This window comes from Condylostylus longicornis, unplaced genomic scaffold (genome assembly GCF_029603195.1).
Source record: "Condylostylus longicornis isolate FDR11 unplaced genomic scaffold, ASM2960319v2 ptg000037l, whole genome shotgun sequence".
NCBI classification, from domain to species: domain Eukaryota; kingdom Metazoa; phylum Arthropoda; class Insecta; order Diptera; family Dolichopodidae; genus Condylostylus; species Condylostylus longicornis.
The window spans coordinates 1166636-1186304 of NW_026578006.1; the positions used below are offsets into that span (position 1 = coordinate 1166636).

The 19669-nt window shown below is 25.2% G+C and overlaps 6 protein-coding genes across 8 annotated transcripts; 5 read left to right on the forward strand and 1 right to left on the reverse strand.

Moving 5' to 3' along the window:
* The first annotated feature begins 3168 nt into the window (after positions 1-3168).
* On the forward strand, positions 3169-4656 carry LOC129608878 (mitochondrial fission 1 protein-like). 3 transcript variants are annotated; one of them, XM_055520646.1, is made up of 5 exons: positions 3169-3229; positions 3390-3503; positions 3563-3733; positions 3800-3957; positions 4046-4656. In XM_055520646.1, exons 1-4 carry the CDS (start codon positions 3185-3187, stop codon positions 3914-3916), a joined length of 447 nt encoding a protein of 148 aa, XP_055376621.1. In that variant the 5' UTR covers positions 3169-3184; the 3' UTR covers positions 3917-3957; positions 4046-4656. The 3 variants fall into 3 exon arrangements, with proteins under 3 accessions (XP_055376621.1, XP_055376622.1, XP_055376620.1); XM_055520647.1 differs by having other exon boundaries at positions 3800-3920; XM_055520645.1 differs by having other exon boundaries at positions 3800-3912.
* Positions 4657-4925: 269 nt separating this feature from the next.
* Positions 4926-6560, forward strand: LOC129608837 (RIP-like protein). The gene is made up of 2 exons (XM_055520581.1): positions 4926-6027; positions 6096-6560. Exons 1-2 carry the CDS (start codon positions 5806-5808, stop codon positions 6525-6527), a joined length of 654 nt encoding a protein of 217 aa, XP_055376556.1. The 5' UTR covers positions 4926-5805; the 3' UTR covers positions 6528-6560.
* Positions 6561-6617: 57 nt separating this feature from the next.
* Positions 6618-8712, reverse strand: LOC129608836 (peptidylprolyl isomerase domain and WD repeat-containing protein 1). The gene is made up of 3 exons (XM_055520580.1): positions 7301-8712; positions 6969-7236; positions 6618-6916 (listed from the first exon to the last, which is right to left on the reverse strand). The coding sequence occupies exons 1-3, from the start codon at positions 8603-8605 to the stop codon at positions 6618-6620; spliced, it is 1872 nt and encodes a 623-aa protein (XP_055376555.1). The 5' UTR covers positions 8606-8712.
* A 347-nt stretch (positions 8713-9059) lies between these two features.
* Positions 9060-12051, forward strand: LOC129608877 (bifunctional peptidase and (3S)-lysyl hydroxylase Jmjd7). The gene is made up of 7 exons (XM_055520644.1): positions 9060-9448; positions 10031-10184; positions 10246-10292; positions 10355-10463; positions 10553-10716; positions 11452-11616; positions 11684-12051. The coding sequence occupies exons 1-7, from the start codon at positions 9388-9390 to the stop codon at positions 11941-11943; spliced, it is 960 nt and encodes a 319-aa protein (XP_055376619.1). The 5' UTR covers positions 9060-9387; the 3' UTR covers positions 11944-12051.
* An 855-nt stretch (positions 12052-12906) lies between these two features.
* Positions 12907-13958, forward strand: LOC129608898 (uncharacterized). Its single transcript, XM_055520666.1, has one exon. It carries the CDS (start codon positions 12999-13001, stop codon positions 13767-13769), a length of 771 nt encoding a protein of 256 aa, XP_055376641.1. The 5' UTR covers positions 12907-12998; the 3' UTR covers positions 13770-13958.
* Positions 13959-18460: 4502 nt separating this feature from the next.
* Positions 18461-19667, forward strand: LOC129608859 (protein sisterless A). Its single transcript, XM_055520615.1, has 2 exons — positions 18461-18633; positions 18852-19667. Exons 1-2 carry the CDS (start codon positions 18615-18617, stop codon positions 19511-19513), a joined length of 681 nt encoding a protein of 226 aa, XP_055376590.1. The 5' UTR covers positions 18461-18614; the 3' UTR covers positions 19514-19667.
* Positions 19668-19669: the final 2 nt, after the last annotated feature.

Below are 19669 nucleotides of genomic sequence, written 5' to 3' on the forward strand. Positions count from 1 at the left end.
TATATGTAAGTACATATATACAAAGAAATTTACAGCCTAATCGATTTTTTAATCACTTTTTATTAACTTTTAAATCAAAATTCTGAGTAATTTCCAATAGATATTTCATTTTTCCAATAAGATTAATAATTTTTACATTTTTCCTCAAATTATCGACAGAACGACTCATTTTCAAAAACAAAGTGAATAAATTTTGTATAGATTAAAAAAAAACGAAAAACGCAATACTGAATATTTCTTCTCACTCGAAAATTACATTTTACAAATACGTATGTATATTTATAGAAGTAATCAGATCACAAGTAAATAATGTTTTTATTTTGAAATATAAAGTAATATTTTGAGTATCGAATTACTGGAATTTATTCTTAGTATCGGATCATTAAATGATTATGATATTTATCGTAAAAAATGCGATATTATTATTGTAAACACAAATCGATTTATATACATAAATGATTCGTGTCTATAACAAAATTTTTAAAATTTTGCGATAAATTTTGCGAGTTATATAAGAAGTGAATACATAAGTTATAAAACAAAGTCATTAATATATTTTGAGTTTTTCTTTTAAAAAATACTCTTAAGTAGAGTATATTCAGCTGAAAGGTAATTTATAACTACCATCTTCATGTGACCAAATAACTACCATTTTAATTTGAATGGCTTCGAAAAATAATTTATTTGTGAATAATAAATATTTAAATAAGATTTCCACGTATTAAAATTTCAAGATTTATAAAATTTATTTATATAGTTGCATTTGATACCATATCATTTTAATTCCAAATATTTTTTCGTCATAAAATACAAAGGCGGATGACTTTTGTCGTTTCTACTCGACAAATAAAAATTAAAAAACTATTTATTAAAAATTTGAAAGTTATTTATCACACAAATATTATATTCTAAAAGATTTACACCCAAGAAACAAAAAAAAATGTCGAAAGTTTATGACAAGAATTATGTACCAGTTAGATACTAAATTTACAGATTATTTAATTTGTCTGTATAATAATTACATATACTTGGCCATCCGGGCTGTTAGATAATACATAAAAATAACGTCATTTGGCAATATGGATCCACAAACCCATGAACAAACTTTCTCTCAGAGCAAATATGTACATAAAATACATATATACATGCAATAGTTTTTCACGTGGCCGGTGGCTTTGTAAAGTAATTTTACAAGCTTTTAATAAAAAATATGAATCATGCCATATTTTTAACCAATCAAAATCTAACCGGCTTGTGCGCATATTTTTTAAATTCTCTTTTAAAATTTCGTTTTCTCTGTTCTGCTTCGTGTACTGTACTCTATTAATAAACTCACCATGGAAATTTTTTTTTTACTGCTATTAGTTTTCTCATACATAATTGAAAGTTGTTACCTGATTGTTAATTAATGAAAGAAATTTTGAAATGCCAAGGAAATAAAACAGCTTTATTTTCTTTAAACATAAAGATGAAACAGTACATAAGAGATAAGAAAGCTTTAGGATTAAATTAATCTTATAATAAACAATATTCATATAAGCAAGTTAAAATACTTCAGTATGTGGCTCGGTAACTAATATACAAAATAATATTATGTACTGTTATAAATACAGTATGCTCATTTTTCATTCTTTAATATTTGCGTTTCATTCGTTTATTCACATATTTGGTTCTCAATTGAACGCTTTAATTCTCTAACTGTACTTTAATAGAAGTCAAAATTTAAATAAAAACAAAGATTTTAAAAACTTGTTTACTAATCAACTGGGCCCTTCAACATGTTGAATTGTTAAAGGACTAGTTGACAAATCATTTAAAGGTTGAAATTTAAAAAAAAAATGTTAAAAATTTAAATTTTTGTGGACGTAATTTTGTATGTTTTGTAAAACTACATATGTACATACATATGTAATATGTAGATTTTGATAAAGTTTAAATGACTCATTTATGTACGTCTAAGTGGCTGTGATCAACATGTTGAAAGACCAATTTTGAATAGAAGATAGAAAGCATTGATTTCATTTTTAACTGAAGCATAAGTAGAAATAAGATAAGTAAGCGTCAACAGAACGATATTTTTTAACGTTTTTTTAATAAGTGTGTCAACAAAATGTGATGTTCAAGCAACGTATATTAAAAAAGTATAACATTATCCTTTTCATGTAGAAGCCAGTAAAGCTGCATTTATTGTTTCGTCGATTTCGCGACGGGCTGACGTATTTTCTACGAAAATGACATTCTCTTTATTATTAGTACAGTTCTTTTTCTCTGTCTCAAAAAGCTGAATTAAATTGAACTTAAATCTAAAGATTCAGAGATTCAATTTAAATAAAACTATCAACTGGGCCCTTCAACATGTTGAATTGTTAAAGGACTAGTTGACAAATCATTTAAAGGTTGAAATTTAAAAAAAAAATGTTAAAAATTTAAATTTTTGTGGACGTAATTTTGTATGTTTTGTAAAACTACATATGTACATACATATGTAATATGTAGATTTTGATAAAGTTTAAATGACTCATTTATGTACGTCTAAGTGGCTGTGATCAACATGTTGAAAGACCAATTTTGAATAGAAGATAGAAAGCATTGATTTCATTTTTAACTGAAGCATAAGTAGAAATAAGATAAGTAAGCGTCAACAGAACGATATTTTTTAACGTTTTTTTAATAAGTGTGTCAACAAAATGTGATGTTCAAGCAACGTATATTAAAAAAGTATAACATTATCCTTTTCATGTAGAAGCCAGTAAAGCTGCATTTATTGTTTCGTCGATTTCGCGACGGGCTGACGTATTTTCTACGAAAATGACATTCTCTTTATTATTAGTACAGTTCTTTTTCTCTGTCTCAAAAAGCTGAATTAAATTGAACTTAAATCTAAAGATTCAGAGATTCAATTTAAATAAAACTATAATAAAGTTCATACTACTTTTTAACATCTGTCAACTTAGATCTTACAGAATAGTATGAACTTTAAAACATCACAAGAAGAGGCGTTGCGCTAATATAAACTTCAATTCAATCTATAATTTGACACTGACAATTCAATTTCAATATTCAGAAATCAGAATTCATATTAAGTCGTATAATAATAAAACAAAAAGAATTTTGAAAAATTGAAAGTCATTTTTTTATTTTGCTTTAGCAATACTATAAATTAAACCATAAAAAAAATTAAACCATGGATGAACTTTTACACGAATATGTTTCAGATGAGGATTTACAGGTATGAATAACAAAAAAATATTTTATATTGTATATACATACATACATAATATTTATATCAATTTGCTGACGCAATTAATTATTTCGTAAAATTTAGAAATACATACAATAAATTTACAAAGATTTTAGAAAATTTTAAAATACATAAAATTTTTATTTAGAAATTTGAAAAAAAATACTTTAGAGAATCAGAGGAGCAAAATGTCCAACACAACACGCAATTTGAATATGCTTGGGCTTTAGTTCGAAGTCGTTACAACACAGATATCCAGAAGGTAGAATGTATAAAAGAAATAAGTTTATTTTGCAATAATAAGGAAAATCTGATTTTTAGGGTATATTGTTATTAGAAGACTTAGCAACAAGACATTCAGATGGTACACGGGATTATATCTATTATCTGGCTATAGGAAACGTTAGACTTAAGCAGTATAATATGGCCTTAAAATACTGTCAATCGTTTCTTGACATCGAACCTAATAATCAACAAGTTTTAACTCTTCAGGTAATACTAAAAATTTAGACTAGGATTAAAAATGCAAATACTTTTTTTTACTTCACCCGATTATAGCAACACGTTAAAGATCAATTAAAAAATGAGACAGTAAAAGGTATAACTATAGCTGGAGGGGCTGTTTTAGCTCTGGGTGGCTTAGTAGGACTTGGATTTGCACTAGCAAAAAAGTAGCTATGTATTTTCTTTGATTTATTTAATATAATTTCTTATTAGTACGTCATATTTTATTTAAATTTTATTTTTGATATTAAGAAACATCATTAAAAATAAAGAAACCTTGAAATGAACTTTTAATTTTAGTCTATCAAAGCGAAAAGCAGAAAATGAAGCGAAAATTGACAAAAACAGAGAGGAAATTTAAGCAACAAATTTGTGACGGATACGATGTTATTACGATGAATATTTGTTTTCTATTGTACATATACTAAAAAATTTATGTGCGTCCGAATTTCGACAAAACTAATATGAAAACTTTAATCCCTTATACATAAGTAAATATATCCGTTAGCTGTTTCATATATGTGTTATATAATAAGAAAACAAACTATAAGAGTATGTACATACAATATATTGTTTACATTACGTTTATTATTCAGTAAAACGAAATCTGTCAACAAGAACTTAAATATCTTAAAAACTTAACTTGTCATTACATTGTGTTCATCTTCATCTCGATACATTCCAAGCACTAGCAAGAAAATTCCAAGAAAAAATCGTTTGGTTTTACTAGATTTGGTTTTACTGAAATTAAGTTTTATGGTACTGACTTTTTTTGTGTCGTTTGCCTTGTTTACATTGTATATACATTATTAGAGTTACACCAAAAAATTTATGTAAAAACTGAATTTGTAATAATTTAGGTTATAAATACAAATTCCAGGTTATAAATATTTATAAAGGATATACTTAAATATGAATTTTTTTGTATTAATGAAATTAACGTAGGTAGAATAGTTATCAATTTAGCAGTTTTAACAAGCGGAGTAAAAAGTTACTTAAGCGCGACATTTTTACGTGAGGCATTACCTTCGCTTAATTAATGCATGTTTGACTGAGGAGTACTAAATAAATAGACTGTGAGAATAGAATCAATCTCCGCTTTCTTTAATGGAATTTTCTACATACATATCTATCATATCTATCCATTTTCTGTAGTTTTTATAATTTGTAAATTGGGAACTCAAATTGTTTTGACAATTTGATTATTTTAGTAACATTAAAGGAGACTTGGAAGAGATTTCTTAAAAGACGAAGAAATATGAAACTGAAATAAAACTTTAGGTACATTTATAATCTTTTTTAGTAAAAGTCGGAATAAAACATTTCGTAGTAAAATTAAAATTAAATATTTTTCTAGATAATCCTTAAAAAGAGAAAAAGCACAATTTTTATTTGCATAATCCACTAATAAAATTCAACGAAATATAAAACTTTTATAATACCTACCCTATACAATTTTTACCGCAGCACTTAAGCGTTGAAGTGTCATGTCAAGATCTAAAAAAACCTCATTCAACAACCAACAGGTCAATTTTCATTATTTAAACAATTATCTTGCACGGAATACCTATTTAAAATATCTACAGTCGATGCAATTATAAAACGTCCAAAAATATATATATTCCATCTGGATATTTGATTCTTGAAATGAACTTGTCACTGCGACGCACTTAAGTGAACCGATATGATATATGATTGACGTTTGTGTGAAACGTCAAAAACAATTAAAATAACATTTTAGTTATTTAATTGTTTATTTTTTGTTGAATTTTCGGCATAATAAATTTCCTTTATTATAGTAATAATTTTTTATTTTAATAAATTTTTTAAAAAATATAATGACTTCGACATTCTTACTGAATAAAAAAATATCGATTAAATAAAAATAATAAGTTTACAATCACATACAAGTGATCGCAATTGGCAGTGGAATAAAAGCGTAAGACTGTCAGATATTGATATCAGAAATCAGCTGTATATGTTTTTTAAAACAAGTAAAAATTGAATCATATACCGCGAAAAGTTTTAAATTGAAAATGTTTTAATTTTATGCTAAGAAAATGTCTGCTTCTCTAAATATTTCATCTTCAAAGTTTATACCGCATAAAGTTGATGCGGAACAAAAGATTAAAGCAAAGAAAGCGGCATATGCCTTGTTAAACCATGTAAAGAATGGATCACCAAAAATAAAAAACTTGATACGGGAACAATGTAAACTTCGAATTAAACAATCTCGCCTGGAAAGGTTTGAACAGTCAAGAATGTTGAATTCTAAGCATAAGGTATATGTATATAAGTATGTATTCTAAACACTTATGCATTTTTAAAAGTGTAATATTTAACTTATTAGATGCTGCTTACTGATTTGTTGCGATTGGAGGTTGCTGAAATAGAAAAAGACATAGAAATGCAAGATCTAATTTTCAAAGAAATATTAGAAGAAGCTGAAAATTGGTTTATTGAAGAGCTAGGAAATCAACTTAATAATCAAGAAAAATATCTAGTGGAAATTAATGAACAATTTGTTGCTTTTTGTCCAATATGTGAAAAGTCCCAGTTGGAGTTACGTAAAGACGAGCTTAAATGCAGTTGTGGAATCAGTTTTTCGTATCGCAAATCATTGGAGAATTTTGTGAGTGAAGTTCATGATATAATACACACACATGAATTACAATGCGAAAAAATGTTAAGCTTTTACGTGGAACCAGCTAATTCTGAAGAAAGTTTGAGACCTTTAACCTGTATATGTTTTGATTGTGATTATTTTAGAGTTTTGAGTTAAATTAGAATACAATTTTTTTATTTATATATTGTATTTCTATTGTTGCTGAATTTTTTTAAAATTTTGATTTAAATATTTAATTTTTTAAACTTAATTACTGAGATAAATTGATATAATTTTAATATCGTCATAAGGCTTGTCTGTTTTAGGATTAGTTTTTGCTGCGCAAATATTTTGGACAACTTCCATCCCTTTTACGACTCTACCAAATATTGTATGCTTGTTATCCAACCACGGAGTTGGCAGAACAGTTATAAAAAATTGTGAGCCATTAGTATTTGGACCGCAGTTTGCCATGCTTACAGTGTACGGTCTATCGTGTTTCAAAGTAGGGACAAATTCATCTTTGAAATCTGAACCCCATATAGATTGGCCTCCTGTGCCAGTCCCTAAATATAAATTTTATTTACAAAAAAATCTCGCAATTAATTCAAAGTTTACCTGTAGGATCTCCGGTTTGAATCATAAAACCCTTAATAACTCTATGAAATATGTGACCATTATAATAACCATTTTTACTATGGACACAGAAATTTTCAACGGCTTTGGGACATTCTTTTTCAAATAGTTTAATATGAATATCTCCAAATGTAGTATGTAAAATAGCTGATTCATAAATCCTTTGTATAGCTTGACTCTCTGGAACAGCAATTATATCTTCTTTAGATGGTTTTTCATTGAAAATGTCACGATCAACGTCCTGCAAATCCTAAAATTTTATGGTCGTATACATTAAAGAAAACAAATTTATTAAAAATATTATAGGCACTCACAGAAGGAAGCCTTCTTGAATATATAAAAAATCTCTGCTTTTTGTATGCTGTACAAAATATTATTGGATCGCTTGAGACTGATTGAAGAGTTGGATTATCAGAAGCTTCCTGCTCTAAAGTTATTGCGGCTTTTGATCGTTTCACTTTTCCTTGAAAAAGTGCAACTTGTAAAGGTCGTAAATTGTCACTTTTTCCTAAAATATGTACACAACGATTTGTCTCTACATTAATTATTTTAATTCCAAACATAGTAGTATAAATAAGAAAATGTCCAGTTGCATCAAACTGACAGTTAATATTTGTAAAAAAATCTGTCTTTTCTAAATCACGTTCAGCTGCCATTCTTCTTCCAAACTCCATATTTGGTAATGTTTGAGTTTTTTGTTGAAACTCAGTGAGACGAGCAATAGTTTCATCAAAAACTCTTAGGAGTTTCCCACTCAAAAAACCGAAAATACGGACTTTTCTATCTGTTGACATAGTAGCAAACTTTTTACCATTTGGTGTTATACCTAAACCTGACACAATAGTTTTAATTTTAACGAATTCATACAAACTCGTATCTAGTTTCGATTCGAAATGAACAATTTTTAATGGAAATTTATAATCATGTTTCGGATTCATCCAATACTCCAAAATTCCGGCAGAGTCTATTGATATTACGGTTTCGAAAGTATTGTTATATTTCATAACAGACAGGGGATGCTTATGAAAAGTATCCAGAATTTTTATTGCAACATTTGTGCCATGTGCATCAAATATACTTATTTCATTTGATTCTTTGTTTGATACTGCTAATGCTGGTATGGCATCACCAGGTGAATGTATGAACTCTACACAATGAGGAGTAAAATCTAATTTAATCATGTTTATCATATCGAAATTTACTACATCATATATTTTTATCGATTTGTCGGTTGAAGCTGTACACATTAAAGATCCACTTATATTTACAGCTAAATTACATATTGGAGCTATATGACTACGAAAATGTTTAACAAATTCTATGCCTTCTTCCATCTTTTTCCAAAATTTCAAGTGACCATCGATACTTGCTGTTATTAAAAAATCTGTTTTCGTAACAGCTATATATGTTATAATATCCCTATGCATATAGCTTTTCTCATAACTTTCAGCATTTGGTAAATTTTCCAAAAATAAGTGTTCATGCTGCAATTGTTTCTTTTTCTTTACGGGAGTATCTGAAGCTTCAGATGGCAATGGTCCAACCCATTCTTCTTCTTCTTCATTTTCTAATGTAGTTGCTTTACTTTCTTCTAGCTTCCTTTTGGTACCTTCAGACATTTTAGTGTTTTATATGGTTAATTAACTTTTTTATAAAATCAAAGTTAAATTGTAAACAAACTTTTATAATTTTATCATAACACGTGTATACAATACGAACTACTGCGTCGGCGATCGGCTCGTATGAAGAAGCGTGCTTGACGAATTTTTTTGTTATACTTTACAAATACATTTCTTCAAATTCTATATAAATTCAGCATACTAAGTGTATTATAAAAATTGCGGAAATGTACACAAACCGTAAATTTAAATCTTTTTTGGTAATGTTGCAAATTGGTATTGAACTCAATTGTGTTATATGTAATTTAGAAAGTCATCACTCTTATTCGGATGCTAAATAGTTTTGAAATCAGAATTTAGTTTCTATTGTGAATGTGAAATGACAGTTATTAATAATTAATTGTGAATATAAAAAAACTTATTTACACAAATGTGTACTTGATATTTTGATTAATCCTGTGACAGTAACAAAATTAAATACATAATTATGTAAATAAAAATTTTTGGCTAAGGAATTTTTGTTTGTTTATACGATTTTATAAACTCATTCATTTTGCTTAGATATATGTATAACTTGTTTGCAGTTAAAACCAAAACAAATAGCATGTGCTCGTTTTGCAGATTCTAGTTCACAAATGGCACAAAAAAAAAAAATTAAATTTGTTTGCCAAAATTTTTAATTGGCAGTATCAGTAGTATTTTAGGTTTCGACCTATTTGTAATTACATTTGCTAACAGAAAATTTTGTAAATAGAAAGTGAAAGATATTCAAATTATTTAAAATGTCTAGTCTTGATAATAGATTATTAGAAGCTTTTGAAATTTTAAGCACAGAAGCAAAAGGTGAGTTAAATACATATGTACATACATGTTACATAAGGCTTATCAATTCTTGCACTTAAAACGAATGCATATCTGTTCAAAAAAAATTAGTTGAAATATTGATGATTTCCAAAAAAATATAGTTTTTCGTATTGTAGTAAGACTAAGCATTACATTACCTTTATAAAACTTAAAACCATACACCTTTTGTTGTACCTACATATAAGGCTATATGCTAAGAATCTTAATTTGCGAAACAAATTTACTGCAATTGACTAATGTTTTATATTGCCTTAAATTCTATATTTAGATTGTGGACCTAAAATGTGTTTAATAAGTAGATTTTTTATCATTATTGTTTACAAGGTTATTTGCGTTATTCTTTAGCCAATAGTTTATTATTAAATTTTTATAAAAATACATGCATAACCCACATACATACATGCACAAAACATGCTATCAAAAAAAATTTATATGAAAAATATTGCCAAATTTTTAAAGAAAATTAAATTGCAGATGTAGGTACATAGGTATTTACAGTACCATATTTTATAAGATGTACTAATGTGCAAATAAAGTACAGATAAAATTTTTTATTTTTAGATTTATATTTGGGGAAGAAGATATATGAACTTACAGAATTGCCTACATCATTAGAGTTCACACGAGATTATGTTGGTAAAAATTTACCTGTTGTTATACGTGGATGTACACTTCAATGGCCTAGTGTTCTGAAATGGAATTCAAAATATTTTCAGTAAAAAAAATTGTTAAATTTTTAAATAGTTTTATTTTTTATGAGTTTCATCTTTTTATAGAAGTAACTTTCCTAAAAAAGAGGTTGTTGTGGCAGTAACACCAAATGGTAAATAGTTAAAATAATGAAAAACATTTCAAAACAATATCATTAAAAACTTGAAAATTTAGGTTACGCGGATGGAATAGGTTTAAAAGATAAAACGGAATATTTTGCTATGCCAGAAGAAAAAACCATGACAATGGAAGAGTTTTTAAGTAAATTGAATGATTCTAATGGGTAAACCAAAAATTTATTAAATTAATTTAATTTATTACAAATAAGTAGGCATCTACATAACTAAAATAAAATTATTATTATCTTTTTAGTCTCGTACATTACATTCAAAAGCAAAATTCAAATTTAACTGACGATTTCCCTGAATTAGTAGGGGATATTGATTTTTCAACTTTACAATTTGCAGAAGAATCATTTAATAAAAAGCCAGATGCAGTTAATTTTTGGATGGGTGACGAAAAAGCTATTACATCAAGTAAGAAAAAGAAAGTTATGTATGTATGTTTATTAAGCAAGCATATCCTAATCATAATAATTAGATTTATTTCAATCGTAAGCTGGCAATTAAATGTTTGTAAATAATACTTATATTAAAAATATATTTTAGATGGATTTAATGACTAATTAACTATTTAAATCATTTTAATATAACTTTGGAATTCTAAATATCTAACGGCTTTATTCAAAATTAGTTAAATGCATAACGTTCAACAAGCATTTATTTTAATTTGTACATATTTATGTTTTGTAATAATTTGATCTTTTAATTCATTAATTGTGTCGGACTATTTTAAATAATATATGTATATATATATATATATATATATATATATATATATATATCTTAAATCTATTTGCTCTTGCTATAGGTCTATAATGCATTAATATTTTATCTATTATTCTATCTACTTAAAAAGTAGTTCTTTCTTTATTTGACTTGTTTTTAAGAGGATAAATTTGAAAACGTAAATAATAAATTAACGAAAAATTAATAATTACTTAATAATTTTGATAAATTTTCATAAGCATAAAATATTTAAAATTACCTTTAATTTTATTGTTTATCAAAATTCAAGATAACGTAGAATATACAAGAGGTCAATTATGCACATACATAATGTATTTTTAAATTCATCTAAAGCGTAAAATTATAAGTTTTTTGAAAAACTTTGTTCAGAAGGAAGAAACCTTATTTGTTCACTTTTTTTAGTGCATAAAGATCCATATGAAAATATATATTGCGTTGTGTCAGGATATAAAGATTTCTTACTGATACCCCCAGTGGATTATGCATTTGTTCCAAGAAAACAATATCCAACGGGAATTTTTAAATCAAATCCTGATGGAAGTATGACAATAGAACCAATATTGGATGGTTAGTTATAAAACAATAAGCAAGATAAATAATATTTTTACTCCTACATTTTTATATATATTTACAGACTCCAATAAAAAACCTATGATAACAGATTGGGTGAGCATCGATCCTTTGAAACCTGATTTACAAACTTATCCAAATTTTAAAAAGGCTTCCATATTTGAAGTTCGTGTAAATGCAGGTGATATTTTATATCTACCAAGTTTGTGGTATCATCATGTTCGTCAAAGTCATAAATGTATTGCTGTAAATTTTTGGTACGATATGGATTACGACTCAAAATATTGTTATTACAAAATGATAGAAAAATTATGTAATTTTTAACTATATTTTTTTAATTATAAATATCATGCTAAAATAATATATTGTATTTAATAAATAGTAATTAAGTTTTCACACAGTATTTTAAATATAATAAATATTTTCGTGTAACTGATGCCTTACATTATTAAGATACTAAACTACAGTTCTATTACAAGAATAAATGAGATGATTTATGCATTACTGTATACATTAATGTATATCTATTTAAACCTTTCTTTACTGCTATATATTAATTGAAGTAAAAACAAGGTAATTTAACACAATAAAAAATTTGAGTAATATTAAAACATAATAGCAGATCTTATTCGTTTTTTTATTCTTATATCAGGTCTTATTCAAATTTTTGTAAATCAACTTATAAAATTCAGGAAGAAATTCCATTATTTGTAAAGAATGTATGAATTTGTTGTTTGATTTTCACAGATATCATTTATTTGGTTTTTATCTGAAGCTAGAAGTTTTTGTTTTTTGATGTAAAGAGGATAATTTTTATCTTTATGACTTGTTTTATTTTGAACATAATTTTGTAAGAACACTCTGAAAGTAAATTACATTACTATCTACAGTCATTTTAAAAGAACGCATAATAAAATATAAAAAATTAAATTGATTAAATTTTGGTAAGATACTTTGTACAAACATGCATATTTGTAGTTTATAGCATCTTAAATTACAAATGATTGCATTTTTTCATGTTGCTTCAAGTCGACAGTTCATGTCGTATGTATACAGTAATTAACTAGAATTGATAATGAAAGTGCAACTAATTTATGATAACTATGTTGTTTTTTCTATTTTGCGTGGAACAGGTAGAAAAGTGCTAAGTATTTTATATCATTTATATTTATACTTGTTTGTATTTAAAATAAAACTTATATTATTCTGTTTTTATTGTCAGTTATACCTAAAAGGATATTATGTTTTATTTTAATTATGTACTACATTTGATATTGAAATGACAATTTAAAACTAGTTATAAATAGATTAGTGCGTTTGAGGACTTTTCAGTCGATTTTTTACTTCTTAGATGTTTAAACCTTAAAAGAATATTGAAAATGGATAATATTAAATTGAAGAACAATTATTACAATCATAAAAAATTTGACTTCAAAAGACGTAGGGAATATTGTGAAGAGGAACTTGCAGTTGAAGAACAATTTCATATAACATCTTGCAAAATGAGTAATTTTATCAAAAATACACCATCGTCTTTAGAAGTAAATAATTCGATAAGTGTTCAATATAATGATCACAAATCTTTAGTTGCTGAAAGCAAAACTAACAAATCAAAACGTCTAAAATTTTCAAAAAATGAAAATGATGAAAACCGTATTATTAAAAAATTTTTGACTCCAACACAACATCATTCAAATAATATGTATATTGATTATACTATTTCGAATTTTGAAAATAATTTCGATTATAAAAATTTAAAAAATATTGATGAAAATAAAGATTTAAATAAGGAAGAATCTCTTAATACAGCTCGTTTAAATCAGACAGATGCTAGAAATCTTATAAATTTACCGAAAAATGTTTTGGTTGAAGTATGTAAATATCGTCCCAGAATGGCAAGAACATTTCCGGGTAAAAAACGTAATAAAAAAGAACAAGAACGTCGTGATAAAAACACAATGGCATGCCGTAAAACTCGCAGATTAAAGAAACTTGAAGATTTAGCTGTAGAACAAAATTGTATATATCTGAAAGATCAGCATTTGAAAATTTTTAAGGAAAATATTAGGGGTCAATATTACATCGAAGAACTTTTAAAATTGTTAGAGATAAAAATGTTAAAAAAAGAAAATATAAAAAACTCAAAATAAATAAAAAATACAAAAAATAAAATTAATTAAATTATTAAGAATTTGAAATATTTTTTTTTTTTGATTTTGCTAAAAACAAAGGATTAAAAATTTAATATTATGTACCTATTTAATTTTAACAAAATATATATTTTAATTTCATACTGCTGCTCATGCTGCTAATTGCCAAAACCCCTGCTCATGAGGGTGAAAACCAGGAATTAATGAAAATAAAAAATTGTATTTCATTGTAGTCTGTATGTACTTATTAATAAAATTATATTAAGAATAAAATAAAAGATTAAGAATATTAATTTTTATGTACATATTTTATATTTTTTATTTATTTTAAATAATATTATATTATAATTAATTTTAATTGATTTTTCATTTGAATTCATTTGAAAATTAATAAATTTTCCGTAGTCCAAACAAGTCTTAATTTTTTTGATACGGTTGGTTTTCTGTTTGCACTCAAAGATATTCAGATAAAAGAGTTTAGTAAGAAAAAAAAATTTATTACTACATTTATGGTTAATCCTTAATAATGGTACATTTTATGGTTAATTAATAATGGAACATGTATACATTTATCCTTTTATATATCCTTTTTTTTGAATTCGTCCTTTTGTTAATAGCACATTTTATAAAATCTTTTTTGTACGTACAAAATTTTTTTAATATATGAATTTTATACCATTTAAAAAGTAATTTATGTTTTGTTCACTGGTGTAAACCAGAATTTGTATATTCTTAATGGTTTTATTTAATATACAGTAGGACACACTAGTACACTAAGTGAACAAAGTGTCCCAAGTAAGAAGTAATTCTTTTCACAATTAAAATTATTGTTTTAATAAATTTACTGAAATCCATTTTGTTCTAGAAATTCTTTTAAAATATTTCTGCAAGATGTTAAAAGTGTCGCTGTAGCTTTTTTATTCGTATTATTAATTTCCCGTTTTGTAACTGTAGTTTTCTTTTTAATATTTTTTATTACTGATGTTTTTGAATGCATTGTTTGGTGATGATGTTTTTGATATTGTAGTAAATGAAATTTTTGATTCGTTTTATTGTTTATTGTGCTATTTGACGTGTTTGGTTCATCATACTTTCGCTTCTTGTATAATGTTTGCGAAATAATTGGTGATAATAATTGGTTTTTCGGTACAACATTTTGAAAATCTTGATAATGCAACATTAATAGGGCAACAGCTGCATCCATTTCATCTTTACTGTGATACAAATTATCATCTGTTGAATAAATCACAAAAAAAAAAATTAATTATTAATTATATAATTTCAGAATACAACGTAGTGATTAATAAAATTTTTAAATGTAAATACTAACCAAGTTCTATTTTGCAATACTCTTCATAATAATTTTCTATTTTAACTTTATTTTTTTTTTCTTTTTTCCACTGTGTAATTTTAGGATTTTGGGACATTTTACCAATAATTTAATAATAAGCTTCTGATAAATATTTTTTGCGTTATTAAATAATTTTTTGATTTTCTTGATTTAGAAGCTGCAAGTCCTTAAACACAAATGAAAAACAAAAGATATGCGCAACGTTTTATATTTTTTAGTATCAGGTAATAGTGTAAAGATTATAAGAGATGGGTTATGAAGTTTCTTTAAAAATCAAAACAAATTTACATACATATGTATGTATGTACATATAGGTACCAGAGATATAGTGTGCACGCAAATAAGATTACCTATAAATATGCGCTTTAAAATTAATACCATATGTTAATGCTAATTATCCTTTTAGGTAAAAAACATTTATTGGAATATTTCTAAAACTCTTAATAATATAATATGTGTATTATACAAATAACTTATATATGTATAAATATATAACTTATATATATACATAAATAGGATGCATATACATATAAATATATATATGTATATGCATCCTATTTATGTTCTTATGTACATATGTATGTATATTAAATACAGATAAAATTTATTAACAAATTAGCAAAAAAACATGATCCATATTGAATAAATAGTGATCTATAAAGATACATAAATATGTACAATATATTGTAGAATATATTAGTAAATCGGAAAAAATATTATATGCATGTGCATAATATGTGTACATATGTACAATATAGGTGTTAAACATGATTTTATATTTCTTTTATTAAGCTGTTATGACCAAGATCATATAGACATAATGTGCTAGTCTTATCATATAATAAACATAAATTTCATCCTTCAATTTCGAAAACCAATGTGGTGGGTAGGTTGCATGAATGTGTGTAAATGTGTTGACTACAATCTCGATTTGGTCTAATATTTGGTCTAGATCTAATATTTTGTTACAAATTATTTTTTGCTGATGATTTTGAAAATTAAACAAAATACTTTTATAAATAAAAAAAAATTATGACTGATTGAACATTTGATTAAGAGTAGGAATTAAAAAAAACAAAGAATTCATCACATTTTAAGTAACATGCAATGAAGAAGTATGTAAGTATGTGAATGTATATTGAGTTATAAAGTGTAATTATTAATTTATGTATATAAGGCTGCCAAAGAACGGTGTTCAAAGGAGACATTAACCTCTTCATTTAAATATTAAAAATTAATTTACGCAAAATAAGCCCTCTATGTACATTATGTACTGATTTACATACAATACATGAACAAAAATATTTACCTACATATATGAAATAAAAATAGCATAGTCAAGTATTAAATTAAAATTTAGAAGAACATTTTTCTAACTACAAAATGATCGATAAATAATTAAAATTTAATTATTTTTTAATTAAAATTGTGCATGAAATTGTAACCTCTAGTTTCTATTAACATTAATTTCCAGTTATTTACCGTCAATGACAAGAATATGGTTCTAATTCCAATTCATATCCATAATATTGTTGAGCAATTATTATGGTAATTTATTTTTTTTTTGTCAAATTTTAAAAATTTAATTTAGGTTTTGAATTACCTGCGCAATTGAAACTTCAAAAATAAATTTTTCTGATAAGTTAGCTTTGTAATGTAAAATAAATATTTATACCTAATTAGTATATATATGTACATATGTATGTGCATAAATTAATAAGGACGCGACATATTGCAATCATCATTTAATTTCTGTGTACATACGAGTACATATGTATGGAAAATTGGTAGGTATGCAAAATTCACAATTTAAATATTATTAGTAAATTGAAATATGTAATATATACATATGTATATATAAATGTATACTGTGTATACACATTTATGCATTATGTATAGGTATGGTTCATGATTTATGTAGAATCGCTACCAATATTAATTTATAAGTGGAATTAAAACCATAGACTAAAATAAATAATATGGAAATAAATTAAATAAGTATTTACATGAATATTCAGCTGCTATAATCATATTTATAAAACCTATTATTTATATAAATATTTGAATATAAATTATGGTATATTTTATAAGTATGTATATAGACAAAGTTACATTCATATATACATTTGCTATATGAAGCTATGTACATGTGTACGTAATTATAACACATAATTACCGTAATTTACTTTTTGTCAATTTACAGTATTTACATACATACATATGTGTATATGGAGACGTATATTATGATACATATAGTCCAGTACATTTGGGAATTTCAAGATTCTGAAAAGACAGTACTAGCCAACTCAGAAGTTTATGTGCCAGTTTTGTTCCTAAAAAATAAGATTAAGAATTATACACATATAAATTGCAAATTAAGAGTTTCGATTTCTACAGTCAATTATCAATTGCACATACATACATTGAAAATACAAAGTATGTAAGATGAGTATTTTTTATTGGGAACATCCAACTGCAGATAACTCAAATCAAATTTATTTTGTTAACTTCCTTATCTCTTTTTATTATAAAAGAATATTTTATCAGCTAAAAATTTTTTTGCATTATTTTTATTAGGTTTTGTTATCATAAATTAATTATCCGTATAATTCATTGTAGGTAGATACTGGAAGAGTATAAGATAAAAATGAAGTAAAAAATTAACTTACATGAATATAATTTAATTTAAAAGCCTGTATTTTAGTCATTTTATTTACAGTTAGTAAAATTAAGGTAACCTTACTTTGGTTTTGCTTACAGGGACAATTTTAAATGAAAACAAATTTAATAAAAAATATTTCTTTAAGTTCTTATCACTTCCACATGAGAATTTATGAACTTTAATAGTGCATTTACGTGATTTTTAGCTAAAAAAGTAGTATCCTATAGGGTATTTTATAAAAAAAAAATTAAAACGGAAATGATATAAAACAAAAACAAAATATAAAACAACAGGTAGGGTTTTGAAGGTGAAAATTTCAAGCCAATTTCAATATTTTAACAGAGCAAGAAACAAAAAATTAGATTGTACTCGCTAAAATAAAATACGAATGGTCGCCCTATTAATTCAAATGTATACACTCTAAATAATTCATATTGTGTATAAGAATTGTATATATACATACATATATACATAATTTACATAATTATATGCTGTCTTTTGGTAAGTAAGGTATTCTTTATTATTTCACTCAATAATAAAATAACATTTTTACTTACATAAATATAGGTCTAATGAGATTTTTAAGAGGGGATTATTTATTTTTGCCAAATTGTTTCTCAATAATAATTAAATTCAAATTTGATAATTTTTGATGCATATGCATTGTGTTTTTCAAAATCACGCTATAAAAACAGTATGCAATTTGGGAGAGATTAACAGTTTTTAAATAATTTTTGACAAATCAGGTTGTGCATTATTGTTTCAAATTAAATATTTTGATATAGTGAAATAAAAATTGAATTTTTACATTATTTTTTATAACCAATAAAAAATGAGTTTGTGTAGTGATGGTAAGTAAATTTTTTTTTAATTAAATTTAAAAAAAAATGGAAACATTCCTTTCGTAGTAGGTATGCATAAGCATGCCTTATACGTACATATGTACATATATACGTATGTATGTGCATAAATGTATGCATTCAATTTAAACAATTAATAATTATCTCTTACACATTGAGTTTGTATTTTATTTTGGATGTTTATACTATTTCTTTTTTTTTTTTTTCAGTACATAATCGAAAAATTCATAGAACTTTTTTTCCAAATTATACACTAGAAGCTGGATTAATTTTACAAAACCTGCACAAAAACTTTTCTAATACCTATGATGTACAATTGATCGATAATCATGATACACACCTATTATATCAACGTCAGCATTTAAATTTTAAAGATGATCGTAAAACTTGGATTGAGCAAGCTATTGATGTAGAAATGGTAAACATACAAAATCATTACCAACAAGAAGAAAATCAGTATGTCGAAAGAATGTTAATTGAACAACCACCGGTTGTAAGCATTCGTCGAAATACAAAGGAATCTGAAATGAAGGATCCGGTTCAATTACAGAAAGCTGAATCTTGCCGACGTTCTCGATTGAATGGAAAAATTAAAAAAGCCAAAACTCGTTTTCGTCATCAATTTGTAACGGAAAAATTATCTAAAAGTTGTAATATGTTAAGAAATATATACGAAGTAATTCAATATGCTGAAAACAAGTTAATTCAAGGTGGTTTTGACAAAAAAGTTTTAGACGAGTTGAAACGTACTTTAGGTATGAATAAGAATGTTTCAGAACTGCTAAATATTGAATTAATTCAATCTAATAACAATAATACAACTACTGTACGAAATACAAAACTTGATAAAAATAAGAACTTTTCAATATAAAATTTCAATTGAAATATCAAATGAGATATTAATTTTAATCAGTTTTAAAAATTTAACAGAAAAATAATGTTCCTTTAGTTTTTTAATTTGTACATAAAAACTTAAGTTATTATATTAAATGAATTAAAAAAATCTACATTTAAGTTTGAAATAATT